This window comes from Oncorhynchus nerka, linkage group LG7 (genome assembly GCF_034236695.1).
Source record: "Oncorhynchus nerka isolate Pitt River linkage group LG7, Oner_Uvic_2.0, whole genome shotgun sequence".
In the NCBI taxonomy this organism is placed as follows: Eukaryota; Metazoa; Chordata; class Actinopteri; order Salmoniformes; family Salmonidae; genus Oncorhynchus; species Oncorhynchus nerka.
This window is the reverse complement of record NC_088402.1, coordinates 72,137,939-72,161,057: the sequence shown is the minus strand read 5'-3', so window position 1 is coordinate 72,161,057 and position 23,119 is coordinate 72,137,939. Positions and strand designations below refer to the sequence as shown.

The following is a 23,119-nucleotide window of genomic DNA, read 5'->3' as shown; positions in this document are numbered from 1 at the left end:
CAAGGGCCCTTAAAATAGCTAGTCTAAAAATAGCAGATGGGAAGTGGGAGCTTGGCTATTATTATTCCACACAGTCCTGCCTAGTCCCACCAAGGAAAGGAACAGACTAATGGTTTTCCTGGTGCAAGCAATTACAAATCAGTTTGTCACCTGCCAGGCTGGGCGTGATGTTAGGGGCCTTGGCAGAGCCCAACAGAGCACCTACACACACACACACACACACACACACACACACACACACACACACACACACAAACTTGTCCAGGCTTCAATGTGAGTGTGTGCAGAGCAAACCCAGGGGTTGGAGGGTGGATGGGTCCAGACAAAGGACCGAGGAGGCAGCAAGGTAGCAGGCAGGGGGGAGAGAGTCAGAGTAGAGTGTAGGCTGGCAGAGCAGGCAGACAGGCAGACAGGCAAGGACCAGGTTGAGCTCTGTCCTGATTGATGTGGACAGGTTAATACCAGGCAGACAGCACCTCAGACAGCCCACTTGCCATCAGGAAACCATGCAATATTTAGAGGCCAGCGAATGAAAGCCGTTCTACAGCTCCAAGCTGCTACTGCTCTGCTCCAAGCTGCTACTGCTCTGCTCCGCCGGGGGCTACTGACTAAAAATAGGAATGTATATTTCTCCCCCTCCAGGAATAGTAATAGAGGGGTCAGGAGGGAAAGAGAGGGAGTCCAACTCCCCGTCCCTGGCAGGAGTCTGGAACTCACAGAGAGAGTGAGAAAGAGAAAGAGAGAGAAAGAGAGCAGCCAAAATCTCAAGCCTACATCCCTGGAAGAGCTATGATTTTTGTACTTTTGTACTGTAACTGAATAGATTACGTTTTAAATCAACACCATATTATTAGATATGCATTCAGTTCTATTTCCTTTACTTACCTATTCCTAGTTGAATGACTTTACTTACCTATTCCTAGTTGAATGACTTTACTTACCTATTCCTAGTTGAATGACTAGACTTACCTATTCCTAGTTGAATGACTTTACTTACCTATTCCTAGTTGAATGACTTTACTTACCTATTCGTAGTTGAATGACTTTACTTACCTATTCCTAGTTGAATGACTAGACTTACCTATTCCTAGTTGAATGACTTTACTTACCTATTCCTAGTTGAATGACTTTACTTACCTATTCCTAGTTGAATGACTTTACTTACCTATTCCTAGTTGAATGACTTTACTTAGTGATATTACCAATCATATCTTCAGTAGGCCTATTACTGCTGCAGGTCAATGCGTTACGAAACTGTGTGACAGCCCATCAAAAAAAACGATCAGTAAGAGGTCAGAGAGAGGTCAGCACTGTTTTTAGGGGATTGGCCCTGACAGGGGTCTGAGCATGGGGACGGTCGACAGGGGGTCGCGAGCAGGGGGCCCCTCTGGCTGTCTATTAAATACCTCCCATCATTCAGCAAAACATAGAAAAGAGAGCCTCTGGCTGCCACACAGGAGGCCTCTGCTATGAGGCTTTTAAGCCTTCTGGTAAGTGGATTGTGTGTGTGTGTGTGTGTGTGTGTGTGTGTGTGTGTGTGTGTGTGTGTTCATGCGTGCGTGCGTGTGTGTGTGTGCGTGCGTGCGTGCGTGCGTGTGCATGCATGCGTGCGTGCGTGTGTGAGTGTGTGTGTGCGTGCGTGCGTGCGTGTGTGTGTGTGCGCGCCTTGTAGTAAAACTTAAAGCATGTTTTCATTTTTTTGCACTGCATGGCTCACCGCTGCGGTTGAATGCAGCATTGCTGTATGTTACACTCAGAATATCTTGTAGTTGAATAGCCAGCCTAGGCTACTGCTCAAATATTGCTTTAATAGGCCTGCCAACAAACTTTAAAGCCAGACAGCAACATTTTAGAAGCCTAGCTAGGACTGACATGTACAGTGCATTCAGAAATTATTCAAACACCTTGACTTTTTCCACATTTTGCTGCGTTACAGCCTTTTTCTAAAATTGATTCAATCGTTTTTTCTCCCCATCATTAATCTACACACAATATCCCACAATGACAAAGCAAAAACTGGTTTTTGGACATGTTTGCTAATAATAATAATAAAAATAATAATAAAAAAATATTACATTTACATAAATATTCAGAACTTTACTCAGTACTTTGTTGAAGCACCTTTGGCAGCGATTACAGCCTCGGTCCTTCTTGGGTACGACGGTACAAGCTAGGCACACCTGTATTTGGGGAGTTTCTCCCATTATTCTCTGCAAATCCTTAGCCAATGTGCCAGGAGCACTGGTTGGTCTGGCCAATTGAGGAAGTATGTACATGAATGTATAGCTAAAGTGACTATGCATATAAGATAAACAGAGAGTAGCAGCAGCATAAAAGAGGGGTTGGGGGGGCACACAGTGCAAATAGTCCGGGTAGCCATTTGATTACCTGTTCTGGAGTTTTATGGCTTTGGGGTAAAAACTGTTGACAAGCCTTTTTGCCCTAGACTTGGCACTCCGGTACCGCTTTCCATGCGGTAGTAGAGAGGACAGTCTATGGCTGGGGTGGCTGGGGTCCTTGACAATTTGTAGGGCCTTCCTCTGACACCGCCTGGTGTAGAGGTCCTGGATGGCAGGCAGCTTTGCCCCAGTGATGTACTGGGCCGTTCGTACTACCCTCTGAAGTGCCTGCGGTCGGAGGCAGAGCAATTGCCGTACCAGGCAGTGATGCAACCTGTCAGGATGCTCTCGAGGTTGCAGCTGTAGAACCATTTGAGGATCTCAGGACCCATGCCAAATCTTTTTAGTTTCCTGAGGGGGAATAGGCTTTGTCGTGCCCTCTTCACGACTGTCTTGGTGTGTTTGGACCATTCTAGTTTGTTGTTGATGTGGACACCAAGGAATTTGAAGCTCTCAACCTGCTCCACTACAGTCCCGTTGATGAGAATGGGGACGTGCTCGGTGCTCCTTTTCCTGTAGTCCACAATCATCTCCTCAGTCTTGGTTACGTTGAGGGATAGGTTGTTATTCTGGAACCAACAAGGCCAGGTCTCTGACCTCCTCCCTATAGGTTGTCTCGTTGTTGTCGGTGATCAGGCCTACCACTGTTGTGTCGTCTGCAAACTTAATGATGGTGTTGGAGTCGTGTCTGGCCATGCAGTCGTGGGTGAACAGGGAGTACAGGAGGGGACTGAGCACGCACCCCTGGGGAGCTTCTGTGTTGAGGATCAGCGTTGCAGATGTGTTGCTACCTACCCTCACCACCTGAGGGCGGCTCGTCAGGAAGTGCAGGATCCAGTTGCAGAGGGAGGTGTTTAGTCCCAGGATCCTTAGCTTGGTGATGAGCTTTGAGGGTACTATGGTGTTGAACGCTGAGCTGTAGTCAATGAATAGCATTCTCACATAGTTGTTCCTTTTGTCCAGGAGGGAAAGGGGAGTGTGGAGTGCAATAGAGATTGCACCATCTGTGGATCTGTTAAGGCGGTATGCAAATTGGAGTGGGTCTAGGGTTTCTGGGATAATGGTGTTGATGTGAGCCATTACCAACCTTTCAAAGCACTTCATGGCTACATATGTGAGTGTTACGGGTCTGTAGTCATTTAGCCAGGTTGCCTTTGTGTTCTTGGGCACAGGGACTATGGTGATCTGCTTGAAACATGTTGGTATTACAGACTCAGTCAGGGACATGTTGAAAATGTCAGTGAAGACACCTGCCAGTTGGTCAGCACATGCTCGGAGCACACGTCCTGGTAATCCGTCTGGCCCCGCAGCCTTGTGTATGTTGACCTGTTTAAAGGTCTTACTCAAGTCGGCTACGGAGAGCGTGATCACACAGTCGTCCGGAACAGCTGATGCTCTCATGCATGCCTCAGTGTTGCTTGCCTCGATGCGAGCATAGACATGATTTAGCTGGTAGGCTCGTGTAACTGGGCAGCTCGCGGCTGTGTTTCCCTTTGTAGTCTGTAATAGTTTGCAAGCCCTGCCACATCCGACAATCGGAGCCGGTGTAGTATAACTCATTCTTAGCCCTGTATTGATGCTTTGCCTGTTTGATGGTTCGTCGCAGGGCATAGCGGGATTTCTTGTAAGCTTCCGGGTTAGAGTCCTGCACCTTGAAAGCGGCAGCTCTACCCTTTAGCTCAGTGCGAATGGTGCCTGTAATCCATGGCTTCTGGTTGGGGTATGTACGTACAATCACTGTGGGGACGTCGTCCTCAATGCACTTATTGATAAAGCCAGTGACTGATGTGGTGTATTCCTCAATGTCATCGGAAGAATCCAGGAACATGTTCCAGTCTGTGCTAGCAAAACAGTCCTGTAGTTTAGCATCTGCTTCATCTGACCACTTTTTGATAGACCGAGTCACTGGTGCTTCCTGCTTTAATTTTTGCTTGTAAACAGGAATCAGGAGGATAGAGTTGTGGTCTGATTTACCAAATGGAGGGCGAGGGAGAGCTCTGTACGCGTCTCTGTGTGTGGAGTACAGTTGATCTAAAAAAAATCCCCCTGGTTGCACATTTAACATGTTGATAGAGATTTGGTAGAACTGATTTAAGTTTCCCTGCATTAAAGTCTCCGGCCACTAGGAGTGCCGTTTCTGGGTGAGTGGTTTCCTGTTTGCTTATTTCCTTATACAGAAGTGCCAGCATCTGTTTGTGGTGGTAAATAAACAGCCACGAAAAGTATAGCTGCGAACTCTCTAGGCAAGTAGTGTCGCCTGCAATATATCATAATATACTCTACTTCAGGCGAGCAAAATCCAGAGACTTCCTTAGATTTCGTGCACCAGCTGTTGTTTACAAATATGCACAGACCGCCCCCCCTCGTCGTACGTATATCCCGCTAGCTGAATATCCATGTCGTCATTCAGCCACGATTCCGTGAAACATAGGATATTACAGTTTTTGATGTTCCGTTGGTAGGATATTCGTGATCGTACCTCGTCTAGTTTATTGTCCAAAGATTACACGTTGGCGAGTAATATTGACGGTAACGACAGCTTTCTTACTAGCCTTCTGCGGGTCCTGACGAGGCATCCGGCTCTGCGTCGCTTCCCTTTGCAAATAATTGGGATGTCTGTGGGGTGTTTGGAGAATATCGTGTGAGTCCTGCTTGTTGTTGAAAAAATCAAGGTGAGTGATCGCTGTCCTGATATCCAGAAACTCTTAACTGCCGTAAGATACGGTTGCAGAAACATTACGTACAAAATAATTTACAAATATCGCGGAAAAAAACACACCATAGCACAATTGGTAAGGAGACTGTAAAACGGCGGCCATCTCCTCCGGCACCATCTTAGGTCTCTCCAGAGATGTTCGATCAGGTTCAACTCCGGGCTCTGGCTGGGCCACTCAAGGACATTCAGAAACTTGTCCGGAAGCTATTCCTGCGTTGTCTTGACTGTGTGCTTAGGGTCGTTGTCCTGTTGGAAGGTGAACCTTCACCCCAGTCTGAGGTCCTGATCACTCTGGAGCAGGTTTTCATCAAGGATCTCTCTATACTTGCTCCGTTCAGCTTTCCCTTGATCCTGACTAGTGTCCCAGTCCCTGCCGCTGAAAAACATCCCCATATCATGATGCTGCCACCACCATGCTTCACCGTAGGGATGGTGCCAGGTTTCCTCCAGATGTGATGCTTGGCATTCAAGCCAAAGACTTCATTCATGGTTTCATCAGATCTTGTTTCTCATGGTCTGAGAGTCCTTTAGGTGATTTTGGCAAACTCCAAGCGGGCTGTCATGTGGCTTTTGTCTGCCCCCTCTACCGTAAAGGCATGATTGGTGGAGTGCTGCAGAGATGGTTGTCCTTCTGGAATATTCTCCCATCTCCACAGAGGAACTCTGGAGCTCTGTCAGAGTGATCGTTGGGTTCTTGGTCACCTCCCTGACCAAGTCCCTTCTCCCCCAATTGCTCAGTTTGGCCGGATGGCCAGCTCTAGGAAGAGTCTTGGTGGTTCCAAACTTCTACCATTTAAGAAAGATGGAGGCCACCGTGTTCTTGGGGACCTTCAATGCTGCAGAAATGTACAACAGCGAATCAAACTGGCCATTGAATATCCTCTTACACTATGTACTGTACACAGGCTGCTGTACATAGCATTTTTAACATACTAAAACCTAAAGAAGAGATCAATTATATTGGTCCAGCCTTCGCTGCTAAGCTGGCAGATGTACATAATATGCTGTAACCATAATTAAAAAGTACTTAATAACTCCAAATATCAATAACGTAGCAATAAGTTGTTGTAACATTTAAACCTAAAACATGTTTTTCATTGTTTTGCACTGCATGGATCACAACACTGCTGTATGGTGCACTCACTAGGCTACTGCTCAAATGTGGCTGTAATAGACAGTAGCAGCAGCATATGTGATGAGTATGGAAGTGTGTGTGTGACCACATGTGGCTGTGTGCAGGTGTTCCCTCCATCCCTCCCCTCTCTCTGTTTGCAGCCCCTTCCATCCCCCTCTCCACCTCCCGTTAGTGCCTGTGGGAGAGGAGCAGTCATCTGTCCTTTATCTGTGCTTATGCCCTCCTACTATTCTATTGTCCACTTCACAGAGAGAGAGAGGATGTGAATGTGTTTGTAAGAGGCAGATTGCATTACTGTTGAGGGTTGCTGCACATTTTCCACAGGTGAGAGTGCCCCCCTTTATTATACAAAGCAGGGGCATCTGCCAACCTTACAACCCCCAGTGTCTGTCTCAGTCCCTGTCCAATCTGACTCCATCATCCACAGAGAAATCAGGCAGACTCTCCCAAGGCTAAACTCACCCATTCACAGATCAGCCAGACCGACTTTCACAATGCAATTGCCAATTATAGAAATGTAAATCTGAGCCTTTCTTTGTATCTATCTATCTATCTATCTATCTATCTATCTATCTATCTATCTATCTATCTATCTATCTATCTATCTATCTATCTATCTATCTATCTATCTATTTTCTACGGCCTTCAGTAGCCTTTATTCAATTATATTCAAGGGGCTTTATTGGCATGGGAATCGTGTTAACATTGCCAAAGCAAGTGAGGTAGATAATATACAAAAGTGAAATAAACAATAAAAATTAACAGTAAACATTACACATACAGAAGTTTCAAAACAATAAAGACAATAAAAATGTCATATTTTATATATATATATATATATATATATACAGTATATACAGTGTTGTAACAATGTACAAATGGTTAAAGTACACAAGGGAAAATAAATAAGCATAAATATGGGTTGTATTTACAATGGTGTTTGTTATTCACTGGTTACCCTTTTCTTGTGGCAACAGGTCACAAATATTGCTGCTGTGATGGCACACTGTCATATTTCACCCCGTAGATATTGGAGTTTATCAAAATTGGATATAGAATGGATATAGAATTCGAAATTCTTTGAGGATCTGTGTAATCTGAGGGAAATATGTCTCTTTAATATGGTCACACATTGGGCAGGAGGTTAGGAAGTGCAGCTCAGTTTCCACCTCATTTTGTGGGCAGTGAGCACATAGCCTGTCTTCTCTTGAGAGCCATGTCTGCCTACGGTATTCTGCCACTGTGTACTCTCTGTTTAGGGCCAAATAGCATTCTAGTTTGCTCTGTTTTTTTGTTAATTCTTTCCAATGTGTCAAGTAATTATCTTTTTGTTTTCTCATGATTTGGTTGGGTCTAATTGTGCTGCTGTCCTGGGGCTCTGTGGGGTGTGTTTGTGTTTGTGAACAGAGCCCCAGGACCAGCTTGCTTAGGGGACTCTTCTCCAGGTTCATCTCTCTGTAGGTGATGGCTTTGTTATGGAAGGTTTGGGAATCGCTTCCTTTTAGGTGGTTGTAGAATTTAACGTCTCTTTTCTGGATTTTGATAATTAGTGGGTATCGGCCTAATTCTGCTCTGCATGCATTATTTGGTGTTCTACGATGTACACGGAGGATATTTTTTCAGAATTCTGCATGCAGAGTCTCAATTTGGTGTTTGTCCGATTTTGTAAAGTCTTGGTTGGTGAGCGGACCCCAGACCTCACAACCATAAAGGGCAATGGGCTCTATGACTGATTCAAGTACTTTTAGCCAGATCCTAATTGGTATGTTGAAATTTATGTTCCTTTTGATGGCATAGAATGCCCTTCTTGCCTTGTCTCTCAGATCATTCACAGCTTTTTGGAAGTAACCTGTGGCGCTGATGTTTAGGCCAAGGTATATCATTTTTTTTGTGCTCTAGGGCAACGGTGTCTAGATGGAATTTGTATTTGTGGTCCTGGTGACTGGACTTTTTTTGGAGCACCATTATTTTGGTCTTACTGAGATTTACTGTCAGTACATTGTTTTCATTGAAGACATGTATGAGTCTGCTGTTAATGATAATGCAGAGGATTTCCCCAAGGTTACTGTTGACGCATATTCCACGGTAGTTTTTGGGGTCATCAGTCCTTTGTTCCAAATATTGGGGAAGATGCCAGAGCTAACGATGATGTTAAAGAGTTTTAGTATAGCCAATTGGAATTTGTTGTCTGTATATTTGATCCTTTCATTAAGGATACCATCAACCCCACAGGCCTTTTTGGGTTGGAGGGTTTTTATTTTGTCCTGTAACTCATTAAAGGTAATTGGAGAATCCAGTAGGTTCTGGTAGTCTTTAATAGTTGATTCTAAGATTTGTATTTGATCATGTATATGTTTTTGCTTTTGTTATTCTCTCTCCCTCCATTCCTCAGACTCCCTATCTCTCTCTTGCCCTCTCCCTGTCACCTCTCTCTCCCGCTCCTCCCTCCCATCTCTCTCTCTCTCTCTCTCTCTCTCTCTCTCTCTCTCTCTATGACACATCCAAGTCTTCTGGTCCACAGCTAATTGGGGATGTGAACAGTAATCAGTGGGGGACAAATCAGACAGTTCTGCTCATTAGCTGTGACCAGTGTTCCCAGGGCTGCGTGGTGTCATTACACAACGGTTACATGGCTGGCTACACCACGACCCAACCCATCCGCCTGGGTCATCGTCACGCCTGGAAATGAGTCAGACTTACATGGTCCTGTCTGTGTCATGGCTGGGTAGGGGGCACGGTTCAGAGTGGAGTGCTGCTATGTAAACATGACTTACATGGTCCTGTCTGTGTCATGGCTGGGTAGGGGGCACGGGTCAGAGTGGAGAGCTGGGCTCCATTGATCTGCCCATTGATCTGCTCTCCCCTGTGCCCTGACACAGCACAGCCAGGAAGCAATCAGAGAGCATGACACATCTTCACACAGGGATATAGGCCTCTCTCACTGTGCAGGGAGACAGGGCTTTATCACACTATGAAGGACAGACCCATTTCATTTTATTAGTGATTTGACTATGTCCTGAGAATGTTTACTACTGTAGGTGCTGCAGTGGACCATGCTCCATTAGGATGGGCCAGTTTCTGTCCTGTTCTAGGTGGAGGGCAGAGCAGAGTGATGTGGATAGTTAAGCCCGTCTGAGAGCAGGACAAACACGATAAGGCAGGCCAATCCACCCCTCTAACATCTTCAAGGTGTACACATCAGAGGCCCCGGCAGAACTCAATAACTGGGTGAATGTCAGTTTGGCTCATTCTCCAAGCCTTAACCTTTCCAGAAAGCTGAATAATTTAAGTGCTCTATCTGCGGTTGGTTGGCACTTCTCTGCCTCGCCTCCCTTAGTATCGCCTCCCTTAGTCTCGACTCCCTTAGCCTCGCCTCCGTTAGTCTCGCCTCCCTTAGCCTCGCCTCCCTTAGCCTCGCCTCCCTTAGCCTCGCCTCCCTTAGTCTCGCCTCCCTTAGCCTTGCCTCCCTTAGTCTTGCCTCCCTTAGTCTCGCCTCCCATAGTCTCGCCTCCCATTGTCTCGCCTCCCATAGTCTCGCCTCCCATAGCCTCGCCTCCGTTAGTCTCGCCTCCCTTAGCCTCGCCTCCCATAGTCTCGCCTCCCATAGTCTCGCCTCCCATAGCCTCGCCTCCCATAGTCTCACCTCCCTTAGTCTCGCCTCCCATAGTCTCACCTCCCATAGTCTCACCTCCCATAGTCTCGCCTCCTATGGCACTTCTCTGCCTCGCCTCCCTTAGTAATCGCCTCCCTTAGGCTCGACTCCCTTAGCCTCGCCTCCCTTAGCCTCGCCTCCCTTAGTCTCGCCTCCCTTAGTCTCGCCTCCCTTAGTCGCACCTGCCTTAGCCTCGTCTCCCATAGTCTCGTCTCCCATAGTCTCGCCTCCCATAGTCTCGCCTCCCATAGTCTCGCCTCCCATAGTCTCGCCTCCCATAGCCTCGCCTCCCATAGTCACACCTCCCATAGTCTCGCCTCCCATTGTCTCGCCTCCCATAGTCTCACCTCCCATAGTCTCGCCTCCCATAGTCTCGCCTCCCATAGTCTTGCCTCCCATAGTCTCGCCTCCCATAGTCTAGCCTCCCATAGTCTCGCCTCCCATAGTCTCGCCTCCCATAGTGTCACCTACCATAGCCTCGCCTCCCATAGTCTCACCTCCCATAGCCTCGCCTCCCATAGTCTCGCCTCCCATAGTCTCACCTCCCATAGCCTAGCCTCCCATAGTCTCGCCTCCCATAGTCTTGCCTCCCATAGTCTTGCCTCCCATAGTCTCACCTCCCATAGTCACACCTCCCATGGCACTTCTCTGCCTCGCCTCCCTTAGTATCGCCTCCCTTAGTCTCGCCTCCCATAGTCTCGCCTCCCATAGTCTCACCTCCCATAGTCTCGCCTCCCATAGTCTCGCCTCCCATAGTCTCGCCTCCCATAGTGTCACCTCCCATAGCCTCACCTCTCATAGCCTCGCCTCCCATAGCCTCGCCTCCCATAGTCTCGCCTCCCATAGTCTCGCCTCCCATAGTCTCGCCTCCCATAGTCTCGCCTCCCATAGTCTCACCTCCCATAGTCTCACCTCCCATAGTCTCGCCTCCCATGGCACTTCTCTGCCTCGCCTCCCTTAGTCTCGACTCCCTTAGCCTCGCCTCCCTTAGTGTCACCTCCTATAGTCTCGCCTCCCATAGTCTCGCCTCCCATAGTCTCGCATCCCTTAGTCTTGCCTCCCATAGTCTCACCTCCCATAGTCTTGCCTCCCATAGTCTTGCCTCCCATAGTCTCACCTCCCATAGTCTCGCCTCCCATAGTCTCGCCTCCCATAGTCTCGCCTGTATGGTGCTCTGAGACCGTCTGCAGCCATGCACGCTGCTCTGGCCAGGGAGTGAAAATGGCAAGAAGAATGCGGCAAGGGATTTCTGATAATTGGCAGAAGCCGTTCCAACGGCCTGGGGGCTGCAGGTTTGCCTGGGGGAAAGGATGTTGCCACTAAGCAACAGACCTGTCTGTCTGCAGGAAGGGGAGGGGATGGGTTGTTTGCCCCAGGGCCTGAATCTGTCTCTCTCTTTAACAATAGTAAAACTGGACATAATAGAACTCAAGTGGGGGACTAGATGAATGGAGGGTGTTAAGTAACTAACCAGCTTACTAACTAACTAACTAAACTACATGTACCATCATAGTTAGGAAACTACATGTACCATCATAGTTAGGAAACTACATGTACCATCATGGCTGTCTCCGCCATCTCCCTTGGGCTGGAGAGAGACAGAACAGACAGTGTAGAAGGCAGCCAGGAGGATGAGAGAGGTGAGAAGAGGAAGAGAGTTAAAGGAGACAGGAGGGGAGGGAAGGACAGAGGAGGGGAAAGGGAGGAGAGGGAAGGACTGAGGAGTAGAAAGGGAGGAGAGGGTTGTGAGAAGAGGACATGAGACAGGATAGGGTTTGCTGTACTTCAGAGGGGCTGAAGCCTGCCAGGGTTATAGGAGCAGAATGCTGTACTGTACTGCTGAGAGCTACACTTCATATCCAGACACACAGAAGTTCCAAGATCTCAGAGACCTGCCTGCATGCCTGTCCATGATCTAGAGCCTGACACACACACACACACACACACACACACACACACACACACACACACACACACACACACACACACACACACACACACACACACACACACACACCCTGCCTTGCCCTACCAGAGCAAGCACAGGCTGTGCACCCAGATGATCTGGTTGTTCTGTTCCTCTCTTACTATTCCTACCTGGCCCTGTGTACCATTCCTGTACTAATATACTGTCACTAACTCTGTCAGCGATCCGTGGCCATTAACTATTCAAACAGGGACTTTAGGCATGGCATACCTGTTTCCTCTGACAGCCACTAGCTAAAGTAGCCCATTTATCCATGTGGGCCCAAACTAGCAGGCAGGAAAACACATGTCCAATCTCTCTGCCCATGTTTACCTGGTAAAATCACTGATGGAGTTTGGCCTCATCTATGATTCAGAATAATTAAATATTTATTGTCCTGGGCTGAGCTGTATGGCTGGGTTGGGACAGTGACCACTATGGTAGCCAACGGAGAGATAGGTAAACAAATCACTATGAATAAAGCAATGATAGAACCCTCTCTGGTAATACAAATATACTGTACATCTTCTTCTTGCTTTAGCCTCCAGGTACGTTCACACACACTCTGCTCCAAAGCGATCAACCAGGGGTGTGTTGGATTTGTGATGAGAGGTGAGAAGTGTTCAAAGGCCTGTGATGAGGTTTGATAGCTACATCTACTACACACAGTCTAACTCCACTAACTACACACAGTCTAACTCCACTAACTACACACAGTTAAACTCCACTAACTACACACAGTCAAACTCCACTAACTACACACAGTCTAACTCCACTAACTACACACAGTCTAACTCCACTAACTACACACAGTTAAACTCCACTAACTACACACAGTCAAACTCCACTAACTACACACAGTTAAACTCCACTAACTACACACAGTTAAACTCCACTAACTCCACACAGTCAAACCCCACTAACTACACACAGTCAAACCCCACTAACTACACACAGTCTAACTCCACTAACTACACACAGTCAAACTCCATTAACTACACACAGTCAAACTCCACTAACTACACACAGTCAAACTCCACTAACTACACACAGTCAAACTCCACTAACCCAACACAGTCAAACTCCATTAACTACACACAGTCAAACTCCACTAACCCAACCCAGTCAAACTCCACTAACCACACACGGTCAAACTCCACTAACTACACACGGTCAAACTCCACTAACTACACACAGTCAAACTCCACTAACTACACACAGTCAAACTCCACTAACGACACACAGTCAAACTCCACTAACTACACACGGTCAAACTCCACTAACTACACACAGTCAAACTCCACTAACTACACACGGTCAAACTCCACTAACTACACACAGTCAAACTCCACTAACTACACACAGTCAAACTCCACTAACTACATGCAGTCAAACTCCACTAACCCAACACAGTCAAACTCCATTAACTACACACAGTCAAACTCAACTAACTACACACAGTCAAACTCCACTAACTACACACAGTCAAACTCCATTAACTACACACAGTCAAACTCCACTAACTATACACAGTCAAACTCCATTAACTACACACAGTCAAACTCCACTAACTATACACAGTCAAACTCCACTAACTATACACAGCCAAACTCCACTAACTACACACAGTCAAACTCCACTAACTACACACAGTCAAACCCCACTTAGAGAAAGAGCCTCTGAGAGAAAGAGAGAGAGAAAGAAAGAGAAAGAAAGAAAGAAAGAGAGAAAGAAATAGAGAGTTATAGAGAAAGAGAGAGCGAGAGAGAGAGAGAGAGATGGGAGAGAGAGCTGTGCAGAAACATGATAAATCTGTGTCCTCTCCTACCTCACCATTCACCATTTAATTTTTTGATCCTACATCCCTCTCTCTTCTCCTCCTCCTCCTCCAGCCCTGCTCAGACTTTTGACCCCTCTCTCTTTCCATGGCTGTGGCAGGCAGGCAGGCAGGCAGGCAGCAGGACAAATGAAGTTTCCTCTCAGAGCCCCTCCGTATTAATATCATAATTATCCCCACCTCCGTGGCCGGCGGGCCAGCTCACACCACCCTACTGTCTGCTTTGATGGAGAGGCACAGGCAGGGAATTACATTCCATTAGTACTAAACAAGAGAAGGGGACATGGAGAGATTGAATCAATCAGGAGAGCCACTAGGACTGTGTGTGTGTGTGTGTGTGTGTGTGTGTGTGTGTGTGTGTGTGTGTGTGTGTGTGTGTGTGTGTGTGTGTGTGTGTGTGTGTGTGTGTGTGTGTGTGTGTGTGTGTGTGTGTGTGTGTGTGTGTGTGTGTGTGTGTGTGTGTGTGTGTGTGTGTGTGTGTGTGTGTGTGTGTGTGTGTGTGTGTGTGTGTGTGTGTGTGTGTGTGTGTGTGTGTGTGTGTGTGTGTGTGTGTGTGTGTGTGTGTGTGTGTGTGTGTGTGTGTGTGTGTGTGTGTGTGTGTGTGTGTGTGTGTGTGTGTGTGTGTGTGTGTGTGTGTGTGTGTGTGTGTGTGTGTGTGTGTGTGTGTGTGTGTGTGTGTGTGTGTGTGTGTGTGTGTGTGTGTGTGTGTGTGTGTGTGTGTGTGTGTGTGTGTGTGTGTGTGTGTGTGTGTGTGTGTGTGTGTGTGTGTGTGTGTGTGTGTGTGTGTGTGTGTGTGTGTGTGTGTGTGTGTGTGTGTGTGTGTGTGTGTGTGTGTGTGTGTGTGTGTGTGTGTGTGTGTGTGTGTGTGTGTGTGTGTGTGTGTGTGTGTGTGTGTGTGTGTGTGTGTGTGTGTGTGTGTGTGTGTGTGTGTGTGTGTGTGTGTGTGTGTGTGTGTGTGTGTGTGTGTGTGTGTGTGTGTGTGTGTGTGTGTGTGTGTGTGTGTGTGTGTGTGTGTGTGTGTGTGTGTGTGTGTGTGTGTGTGTGTGTGTGTGTGTGTGTGTGTGTGTGTGTGTGTGTGTGTGTGTGTGTGTGTGTGTGTGTGTGTGTGTGTGTGTGTGTGTGTGTGTGTGTGTGTGTGTGTGTGTGTGTGTGTGTGTGTGTGTGTGTGTGTGTGTGTGTGTGTGTGTGTGTGTGTGTGTGTGTGTGTGTGTGTGTGTGTGTGTGTGTGTGTGTGTGTGTGTGTGTGTGTGTGTGTGTGTGTGTGTGTGTGTGTGTGTGTGTGTGTGTGTGTGTGTGTGTGTGTGTGTGTGTGTGTGTGTGTGTGTGTGTGTGTGTGTGTGTGTGTGTGTGTGTGTGTGTGTGTGTGTGTGTGTGTGTGTGTGTGTGTGTGTGTGTGTGTGTGTGTGTGTGTGTGTGTGTGTGTGTGTGTGTGTGTGTGTGTGTGTGTGTGTGTGTGTGGGGCTAGGTCTAAAGGGAGGAAGCAAAGGTATGACACTGATTTAACATCATTATTCCCCCAAAGGTCTATTTTGTGCTGCGTCAATTGGAACGACAGTAACTTTTTCCAGAGTGACAGACTGCACAGTTTAGGCTGAGCTGTTCTGCTCTGCCCTGCTCTGATGCAATTTCAATTCATTGTTTGCCGTCCTTAACTTTGGCAGTACTTTTCCTCAGTCTGTCTCGTTTGCAGGGCAGGGCGAGACTCTTTAAAGTGGTCTAATACCTTTGAGAGGTGGTGTCAGGAATGGGCTGATTGAGAAAGAGATGTGATGCGAACAAAAGGAAGAGAGAACAGGAGAGAGGAGGACCCCCCTCACAGCCAGGTCTCCAATCTCATCACCTCCTCTCCTCCCTGACTCATTACTAAGGCCTTGACTCAATAAAGACTGGATAAAGACTGGATAAAAAGGCAGACACCCACAGGCCAAATCCCCCTCAGACACCTCCCCCTCTCAACCGCCCCCCCCTTCTCCCCCACTCCCTTCCTCCACCCCAGTTCCCTCCATCTCTCTTCTCAGTAATGGCAGGAGTTATTTTTGTCTCTGTGGTGCTGTGTGGCTGTTGGCTGCTATATAGCTGCTGCTGATTTACATTCTTCACTCAATGGTGACCTTTCCCTGTTGGTGCTCAGGGAGCAGAGAGAGCTAAGCTCTCCAGTCTCCAGTCCCTCGTCGGGGAGCAGAGGGAGCTAAGCTCTCCAGTCTCCAGTCCCTCGTCGGGGAGCAGAGGGAGCTAAGCTCTCCAGTCTCCAGTCCCTCGTCGGGGAGCAGAGAGAGCTAAGCTCTCCAGTCTCCAGTCCCTCGTCGGGGAGCAGAGGGAGCTAAGCTCTCCAGTCTCCAGTCCCTCGTCGGGGAGCAGAGGGAGCTAAGCTCTCCAGTCTCCAGTCCCTCGTCGGAGGGCATCAGGAGCGAAGCTCTCCAGTCTCCAGTTCCTCGTTGGGGAGCAGAGAGAGCTAAGCTCTCCAGTCTCCAGTCCCTCGTCGGGGAGCAGAGGGAGCTAAGCTCTCCAGTCTCCAGTCCCTCGTCGGGGAGCAGAGGGAGCTAAGCTCTCCAGTCTCCAGTCCCTCGTCGGAGGGCATCGGGAGCGAAGCTCTCCAGTCTCCAGTTCCTCGTTGGGGAGCAGAGAGAGCTAAGCTCACCAGTCTCCAGTCCCTCGTCGGGGAGCAGAGAGAGCTAAGCTCTCCAGTCTCCAGTCCCTCGTCGGGGAGCAGAGGGAGCTAAGCTCTCGGTCTCCAGTCCCTCGTCGGGGAGCAGAGGGAGCTAAGCTCTCCAGTCTCCAGTCCCTCGTCGGGGAGCAGAGGGAGCTAAGCTCTCCAGTCTCCAGTCCCTCGTCGGGGAGCAGAGGGAGCTAAGCTCTCCAGTCTCCAGTCCCTCGTCGGAGGGCATCGGGAGCGAAGCTCTCCAGTCTCCAGTTCCTCGTCGGGGAGCAGAGGGAGCTAAGCTCTCCAGTCTCCAGTCCCTCGTCGGGGAGCAGAGAGAGCTAAGCTCTCCAGTCTCCAGTCCCTCGTCGGAGGGCATCGGGAGCGAAGCTCTCCAGTCTCCAGTTCCTCGTTGGGGAGCAGAGAGAGCTAAGCTCTCCAGTCTCCAGTCCCTCGTCGGGGAGCAGAGGGAGCTAAGCTCTCCAGTCTCCAGTCCCTCGTCGGGGAGCAGAGGGAGCTAAGCTCTCCAGTCTCCAGTCCCTCGTCGGAGGGCATCGGGAGCGAAGCTCTCCAGTCTCCAGTTCCTCGTTGGGGAGCAGAGAGCTAAGCTCACCAGTCTCCAGTCCCTCGTCGGGAGCAGAGAGCTAAGCTCTCCAGTCTCCAGTCCCTCGTCGGGGAGCAGAGGGAGCTAAGCTCTCGGTCTCCAGTCCCTCGTCGGGGAGCAGAGGGAGCTAAGCTCTCCAGTCTCCAGTCCCTCGTCGGGGAGCAGAGGGAGCTAAGCTCTCCAGTCTCCAGTCCCTCGTCGGGGAGCAGAGGGAGCTAAGCTCTCCAGTCTCCAGTCCCTCGTCGGGGAGCAGAGGGAGCTAAGCTCTCGGTCTCCAGTCCCTCGTCGGGGAGCAGAGGGAGCTAAGCTCTCCAGTCTCCAGTCCCTCGTCGGGGAGCAGAGGGAGCTAAGCTCTCGGTCTCCAGTCCCTCGTCGGGGAGCAGAGGGAGCTAAGCTCTCCAGTCTCCAGTCCCTCATCGGGGAGCAGAGGGAGCTAAGCTCTCCAGTCTCCAGTTCCTCGTCGGGGAGCAGAGGGAGCTAAGCTCTCCAGTCTCCAGTCCCTCCACAACCACAGCTCAGTGCTGCTCTCCTGTTGACAGACTACTGCTGCACAGCTCATATGGACACAGCGAACACAGGGCATAGAGGGTACACAGGGCCAAGTAGGGACAGAAGGAGATGTACCAGAATAAAACAGAGTAGTTTAGGTCCGTCTGGGACATATGACCGGGGTGAGTCAGACTACATTGGCCTGGGTTGACCTAGGACTCCACTATGGGGGAAGTCCAACCCAAGTTGAGCGCATGTAAATTAAACATAAATCCCTTTTCATGCACTTTTCTCTCTGTTTATTCTGATCTCTATGTGACCTCTATGTGTATTCTGCTATTCACCCGATATTTGTTTGGGATGGAGATCAATGAAGGTATGGAGGAGATGAGTCTACAGGGACGCTGTATTCTGACCATGACTTAATTCCCTCATAATTCCACCACCTTTACGCGCGATGAAAAGGTGGAGCAACCTGTCGGTTCCTAGTGGAACAACATCTAGTTAATTTATTGGATATAAATGACACCACTCTCCATGTCATTTAATGATTGATCAGAGCTATTGATAAGAGCCTGTGTAGGAAAGGCCTGTGTAGGAAAGGCCTGCGTAGGAAAGGCGTGCGTAGGAAAGGCGTGCGTAGGAAAGGCGTGCGTAGGAAAGGCCTGAGTAGGAAAGGAGTGCGTAGGAAAGGCGTGCGTAGGAAAGGCCTGCCTAGGAAAGGCCTGCGTGCGTAAATGAGTTGTCCTTTTGGATAAGGGGATTGTAAATATAAATGACAATTGTTTTAAATCTATTTATTTTAACAATTTAGAAGTCATTCTTATGGCAGCAAACTGATGTCAACATGTCACCTTTTCCACAGTGAAGTTTATGAAATGCCAGCCTTATAACTTGCATCGATTACAGACCCAAGCTACAGTATAGGCTTCTGTAGCCATGCACAAATGGCAGTACAGCGCCAAACATACCGAGTTGATTTATGATATCTAGAATGTTTTAATTATATTCCTCAGACTTTTCACTGTATTTTTTTAAAGAATTTGCATCGTGTTATTTAAAAAAATAAATTTAAAAAATGTAATTCAAATTTTTGGGTCATTTAGCAGACACTCTTTTTCAGAGCGAATTACAGTAGTGAGGGCATACATTTTCTTACTTTTCCCATTCTGGTCCCCCCATGGGAATCAAACCCACAACCCTGGCATTGCAAGCACCATGCTACTGTCGGTAGCCACCATCTGCTATACCAACAGGATTAGAAGTTGTGCTGCAATTTGAAACATGTAGCCTATTGAATCTTTATGGGACGCAGTCCATACTGTATATAGCAGTTAAACCTGGAGCCTGGCGCATGGTTCACGACGTCTGGACCGTTCACAGTTCCATGATTAGTGAGAATTATTAGGGTAGATTTATAGGACTACTGTTCAACCCTTCTACACTGTTCTCACCTTACAATATTTCATCAATTGAATATGGAAACTTTCAGAATCAATCACACCACTGTATTTTTTGGTTCACCAATATATTTGTGCGTAAAGGCTCTCCAAACCTGTTTTTTATCATTATTCATAAATCTACCAGTTGGTGCTGAAAAGGAGTCCCATCACACACCTGCATGAGGTAAGTCTGAATACCAACTACTGAGAAGTGTGTAGGAAAGGCGTGCGTAGGAAAGGCGTGAGAAGGAAAGGCCTGTGTAGGAAAGGCCTGCGTAGGAAAGGCCTGTGTAGGAAAGGCGTGCGTAGGAAAGGCCTGTGTAGGAAAGGCCTGCGTAGGAAAGGCCTGAGTAGGAAAGGCCTGCGTAGGAAAGGCTTGAGTAGGAAAGGCCTGCGTAGGAAAGGCCTGCGTAGGAAAAAGGCCTGCGTAGGAAAGGCCTGCGTAGGAAAGGCGTGCGTAGGAAAGGCGTGCTTAGGAAAGGCCTGTGTAGGAAAGGCCTGCGTAGGAAAGGCTTGAGTAGGAAAGGCCTGAGTAGGAAAGGCCTGAGTAGGAAAGGCCTGTGTAGGAAAGGCCTGCGTAGGAAAGGCGTGAGAAGGAAAGGCCTGTGTAGGAAAGGCCTGCGTAGGAAAGGCCTGTGTAGGAAAGGCGTGCGTAGGAAAGGCCTGTGTAGGAAAGGCCTGCGTAGGAAAGGCCTGAGTAGGAAAGGCCTGCGTAGGAAAGGCTTGAGTAGGAAAGGCCTGCGTAGGAAAGGCCTGTGTAGGAAAGAACTGAGTAGGAAAGGCCTGAGTAGGAAAGGCCTGTGTAGGAAAGGCCTGTGTAGGAAAGGCCTGCGTAGGAAAGGCCTGCGTAGGAAAGGCCTGCGTAGGAAAAAGGCCTGCGTAGGAAAGGCCTGCGTAGGAAAGGCGTGCGTAGGAAAGGCGTGCTTAGGAAAGGCCTGTGTAGGAAAGGCCTGCGTAGGAAAGGCTTGAGTAGGAAAGGCCTGTGTAGGAAAGAACTGAGTAGGAAAGGCCTGAGTAGGAAAGGCCTGAGTAGGAAAGGCCTGTGAGGAAAGGCCTGCGTAGGAAAGGCCTGCGTAGGAAAGGCCTGCGTAGGAAAGGCCTGCGTAGGAAAGGCCTGCGTAGGAAAGGCGTGCGTAGGAAAGGCCTGCGTAGGAAAGGCGTGTGTAGGAAAGGCCTGAGTAGGAAAGGCCTGCGTAGGAAAGGCTTGAGTAGGAAAGGCCTGTGTAGGAAAGGCCTGCATAGGAAAGGCTTGAGTAGGAAAGGCCTATGTAGGAAAGGCCTGCGTAGGAAAGGCGTGCGTAGGAAAGGCGTGTGTAGGAAAGGCCTGCGTAGGAAAGGCCTGCGTAGGAAAGGCGTGCGTAGGAAAGGCGTGCGTAGGAAAGGCGTGCGTAGGAAAGGCGTGTGTAGGAAAGGCGTGCGTAGGAAAGGCCTGAGTAGGAAAGGCCTGCGTAGGAAAGGCTTGAGTAGGAAAGGCCTGTGTAGGAAAGGCTTGAGTAGGAAAGGCCTATGTAGGAAAGGCCTGCGTAGGAAAGGCGTGCGTAGGAAAGGCGTGTGTAGGAAAGGCCTGCGTAGGAAAGGCCTGCGTAGGAAAGGCGTGCGTAGGAAAAGCCTGTGTAGGAAAGGCCTGCGTAGGAAAGGCCTGTGCAGGAAAGGCCTGCGTAGGAAAGGCCTGTGTAGGAAAGGCCTGTGTAGGAAAGGCCTGCGTAGGAAAGGCGTGCGTAGGAAAGGCCTGAGTAGGAAAGGAGTGCGTAGGAAAGGCGTGCGTAGGAAAGGCCTGCCTAGGAAAGGCCTGCGTAGGAAAGTCCTGTGTAGGAAAGGCCTGCGTAGGAAAGGCGTGCGTAGAAAAGGCGTGCGTAGGAAAGGCCTTTGTAGGAAAGGCCTGCGTAGGAAAGGCGTGCGTAGGAAAGGCGTGCGTAGGAAAGGCGTGCGTAGGAAAGGCCTGAGTAGGAAAGGAGTGCGTAGGAAAGGCGTGCGTAGGAAAGGCCTGCCTAGGAAAGGCCTGCGTAGGAAAGTCCTGTGTAGGAAAGGCCTGCGTAGGAAAGGCGTGCGTAGAAAAGGCGTGCGTAGGAAAGGCCTTTGTAGGAAAGGCCTGCGTAGGAAAGGCGTGCGTAGAAAAGGCGTGCGTAGGAAAGGCCTGCGTAGGAAAGGCCTGTGTAGGAAAGGCCTACGTAGGAAAGGCCTACATTTCCTAAGTCTAAATCAGGCCCTATGAGCATTGCAAGAGGCCTAGAGAGACAAGAATAATGAGTCATTTGAGAGATAGGAAAGAGGGGACAGTGGGAGAGATGGGTAGGTTTTACTCCAGTGTAAACAACAGATTTCAGTTCTCTAATAGCTACAGTATCAGGCACGGAGATCTCAATCTGAATCACCTTTAAGTTCTACCTCAAAGCAGATGACAGAAATATTCTTCTGAAGTTTCTGTAGTTAATGTTGAGCAGTGTACAACCTAATGTAGGCTGTTAAAGCTCAGTGAGAGAGCACTTGGCTACGTCACAAATGGTCACTATGAAAGGAATAGGGTGCCATTGGGATACAGGCTTCCTGTTAGCTGTCCAGCGGGGTCTGAGTTTGAGTCATCCATAGCTGAGCTCAGCGGAGAGATGAGGAGAGAGGGGAGAGCCCTGGATGAGGTGAGGGAAGCAGGTCAGGCTGGAGTACCCACACACCCAGGTTTCATAAGCTGATGAGCTGCAGAAAGAGAGTGGCTGAGTGAGCCCCTCCATCTTTGACACGTGTGAGACAGAGGTGATGAAAATGCTGTGCTTCCTGAAAGCGAGAGAGCTTACGTAGTGTGACCCCCCCTATCCGTGTATGTGTGTATGCCTGTTTCTGTGTGTGTTTGTGTGTGCGTGTTTCCCGGAGCCAGGCTGCAGTGTGTGGTGTTAGGGCTAGCTTTGATCTGTCTCTAGCAGGCAGGCTGAAAGGCCTGGAGGGGGACGACGTAATGACTTCAGAAAAATAACCAAAGACAACAAAGACTTCTCCCTAACAGGTGTCAAATATAACTAGAGAGCATCTCCATACCTCCTGCACCATCCCTCCATTCTCCACCTGCATTCCATCCTCGGTCAGAGAGGCTGTAAAGAAAAGCTACAAAACCAGAATGGATGCCACAGTGCTGCAATAGAGGGATAAGGTGGTGACCAAAGGCCTATTTACAACCTCTGTAAGGCAGTGGGCTCAGTGTAACCACTGTACTATGGGCTCCACTACTGCAGCTTTACAGCCATTAGAGATGATGTATGCGTGAGTGTGTGTATGTAGGACGTGGCACACTGATTTAAGCAAATACTATGCTTCTGTTGGACAGTGGACAGATGGTGGATGTTTCCAACAGAAAAAGAGTGAATGGGGTAGATAAGCAGAGAAAAGGGAGCCACAGACAAAAAGAGAGAGAGAGAGAAAGAGGGAGAGCAAAAGAGAGAGAGAGAAAATGGAAGATAGTGTGGTGTCTGTCTATCTGCTGTGTGTCAGGAAGGAAGAAATGCTGCAAATAAAAAGAGAAGGACCTCTTCCTACCCATTCAGGCAGTGGGAGACAAGTTGGGGAGTTGACATGTGTAAGTGTAGAGGGAGGAGGGAGGCTGTTACGTGAACAAGTGTGTGGAGAGGGGAGGGAGTCACTTACCTGGAGCAGCCAGTAGCACCTGCGGTGGAACGTGGGGATGATGGAGGAGTGGACGTAACAGCCATACAGACACTGCAGAGGGAGAAACAGAGAGAGAACAGCTGTTATAGTATAGTAACACAACACAATAGACTGACCTACACCCCCACTGTACCCCTTATCAGTGACCTCTAACCCCCTCAGGGACAAGTACTCCTGGGAACAGGCAGATCCGGTCATTGTCTTCAGAACAAAGGTAGTGGTGAACTCAGACAAGTTGCTATGAACACTGATACTGTCGATATTCCTCTCTGTCTCTCTCTACTTTCTTTCTTTCTTTCTTTCTCTCTCTCTCTCTCTCTCTCTCTCTCTCTCTCTTTCTCCCTCTTTCTCTAAGTGTAGTTTGACTGTGTGTAGTTAGTGGAGTTTGACTGTGTGTAGTTTGTGGAGTTTGAATGTGTGTAGTTAGTGGAGTTTGACTGCGTGTAGTTAGTGGAGTTTGACTGTGTGTAGTTAGTGGAGATTGGCTGTGTGTAGTTAGTGGAGTTTGACTGTGTGTAGTTTGTGGAGTTTGACTGTGTGTAGTTAGTGGAGTTTGACTGTGTGTAGTTAGTGGAGTTTGACTGTGTGTA

General features: G+C 48.7%; 1 protein-coding gene across 1 annotated transcript in view; it reads right to left on the bottom strand.

Annotated features, from left to right (window-relative positions):
* LOC115119279 (calmodulin-binding transcription activator 1-like) overlaps nt 1–23,119 on the bottom strand; it is a 727,371-nt gene that overhangs the window by 134,449 nt on the left and 569,803 nt on the right. Inside the window, exon 6 of the mRNA XM_065020792.1 lies at nt 22,509–22,580. Within this exon, the coding sequence (XP_064876864.1) occupies nt 22,509–22,580 (72 nt within the window). The remainder of the gene's footprint in view (nt 1–22,508; nt 22,581–23,119) is intronic.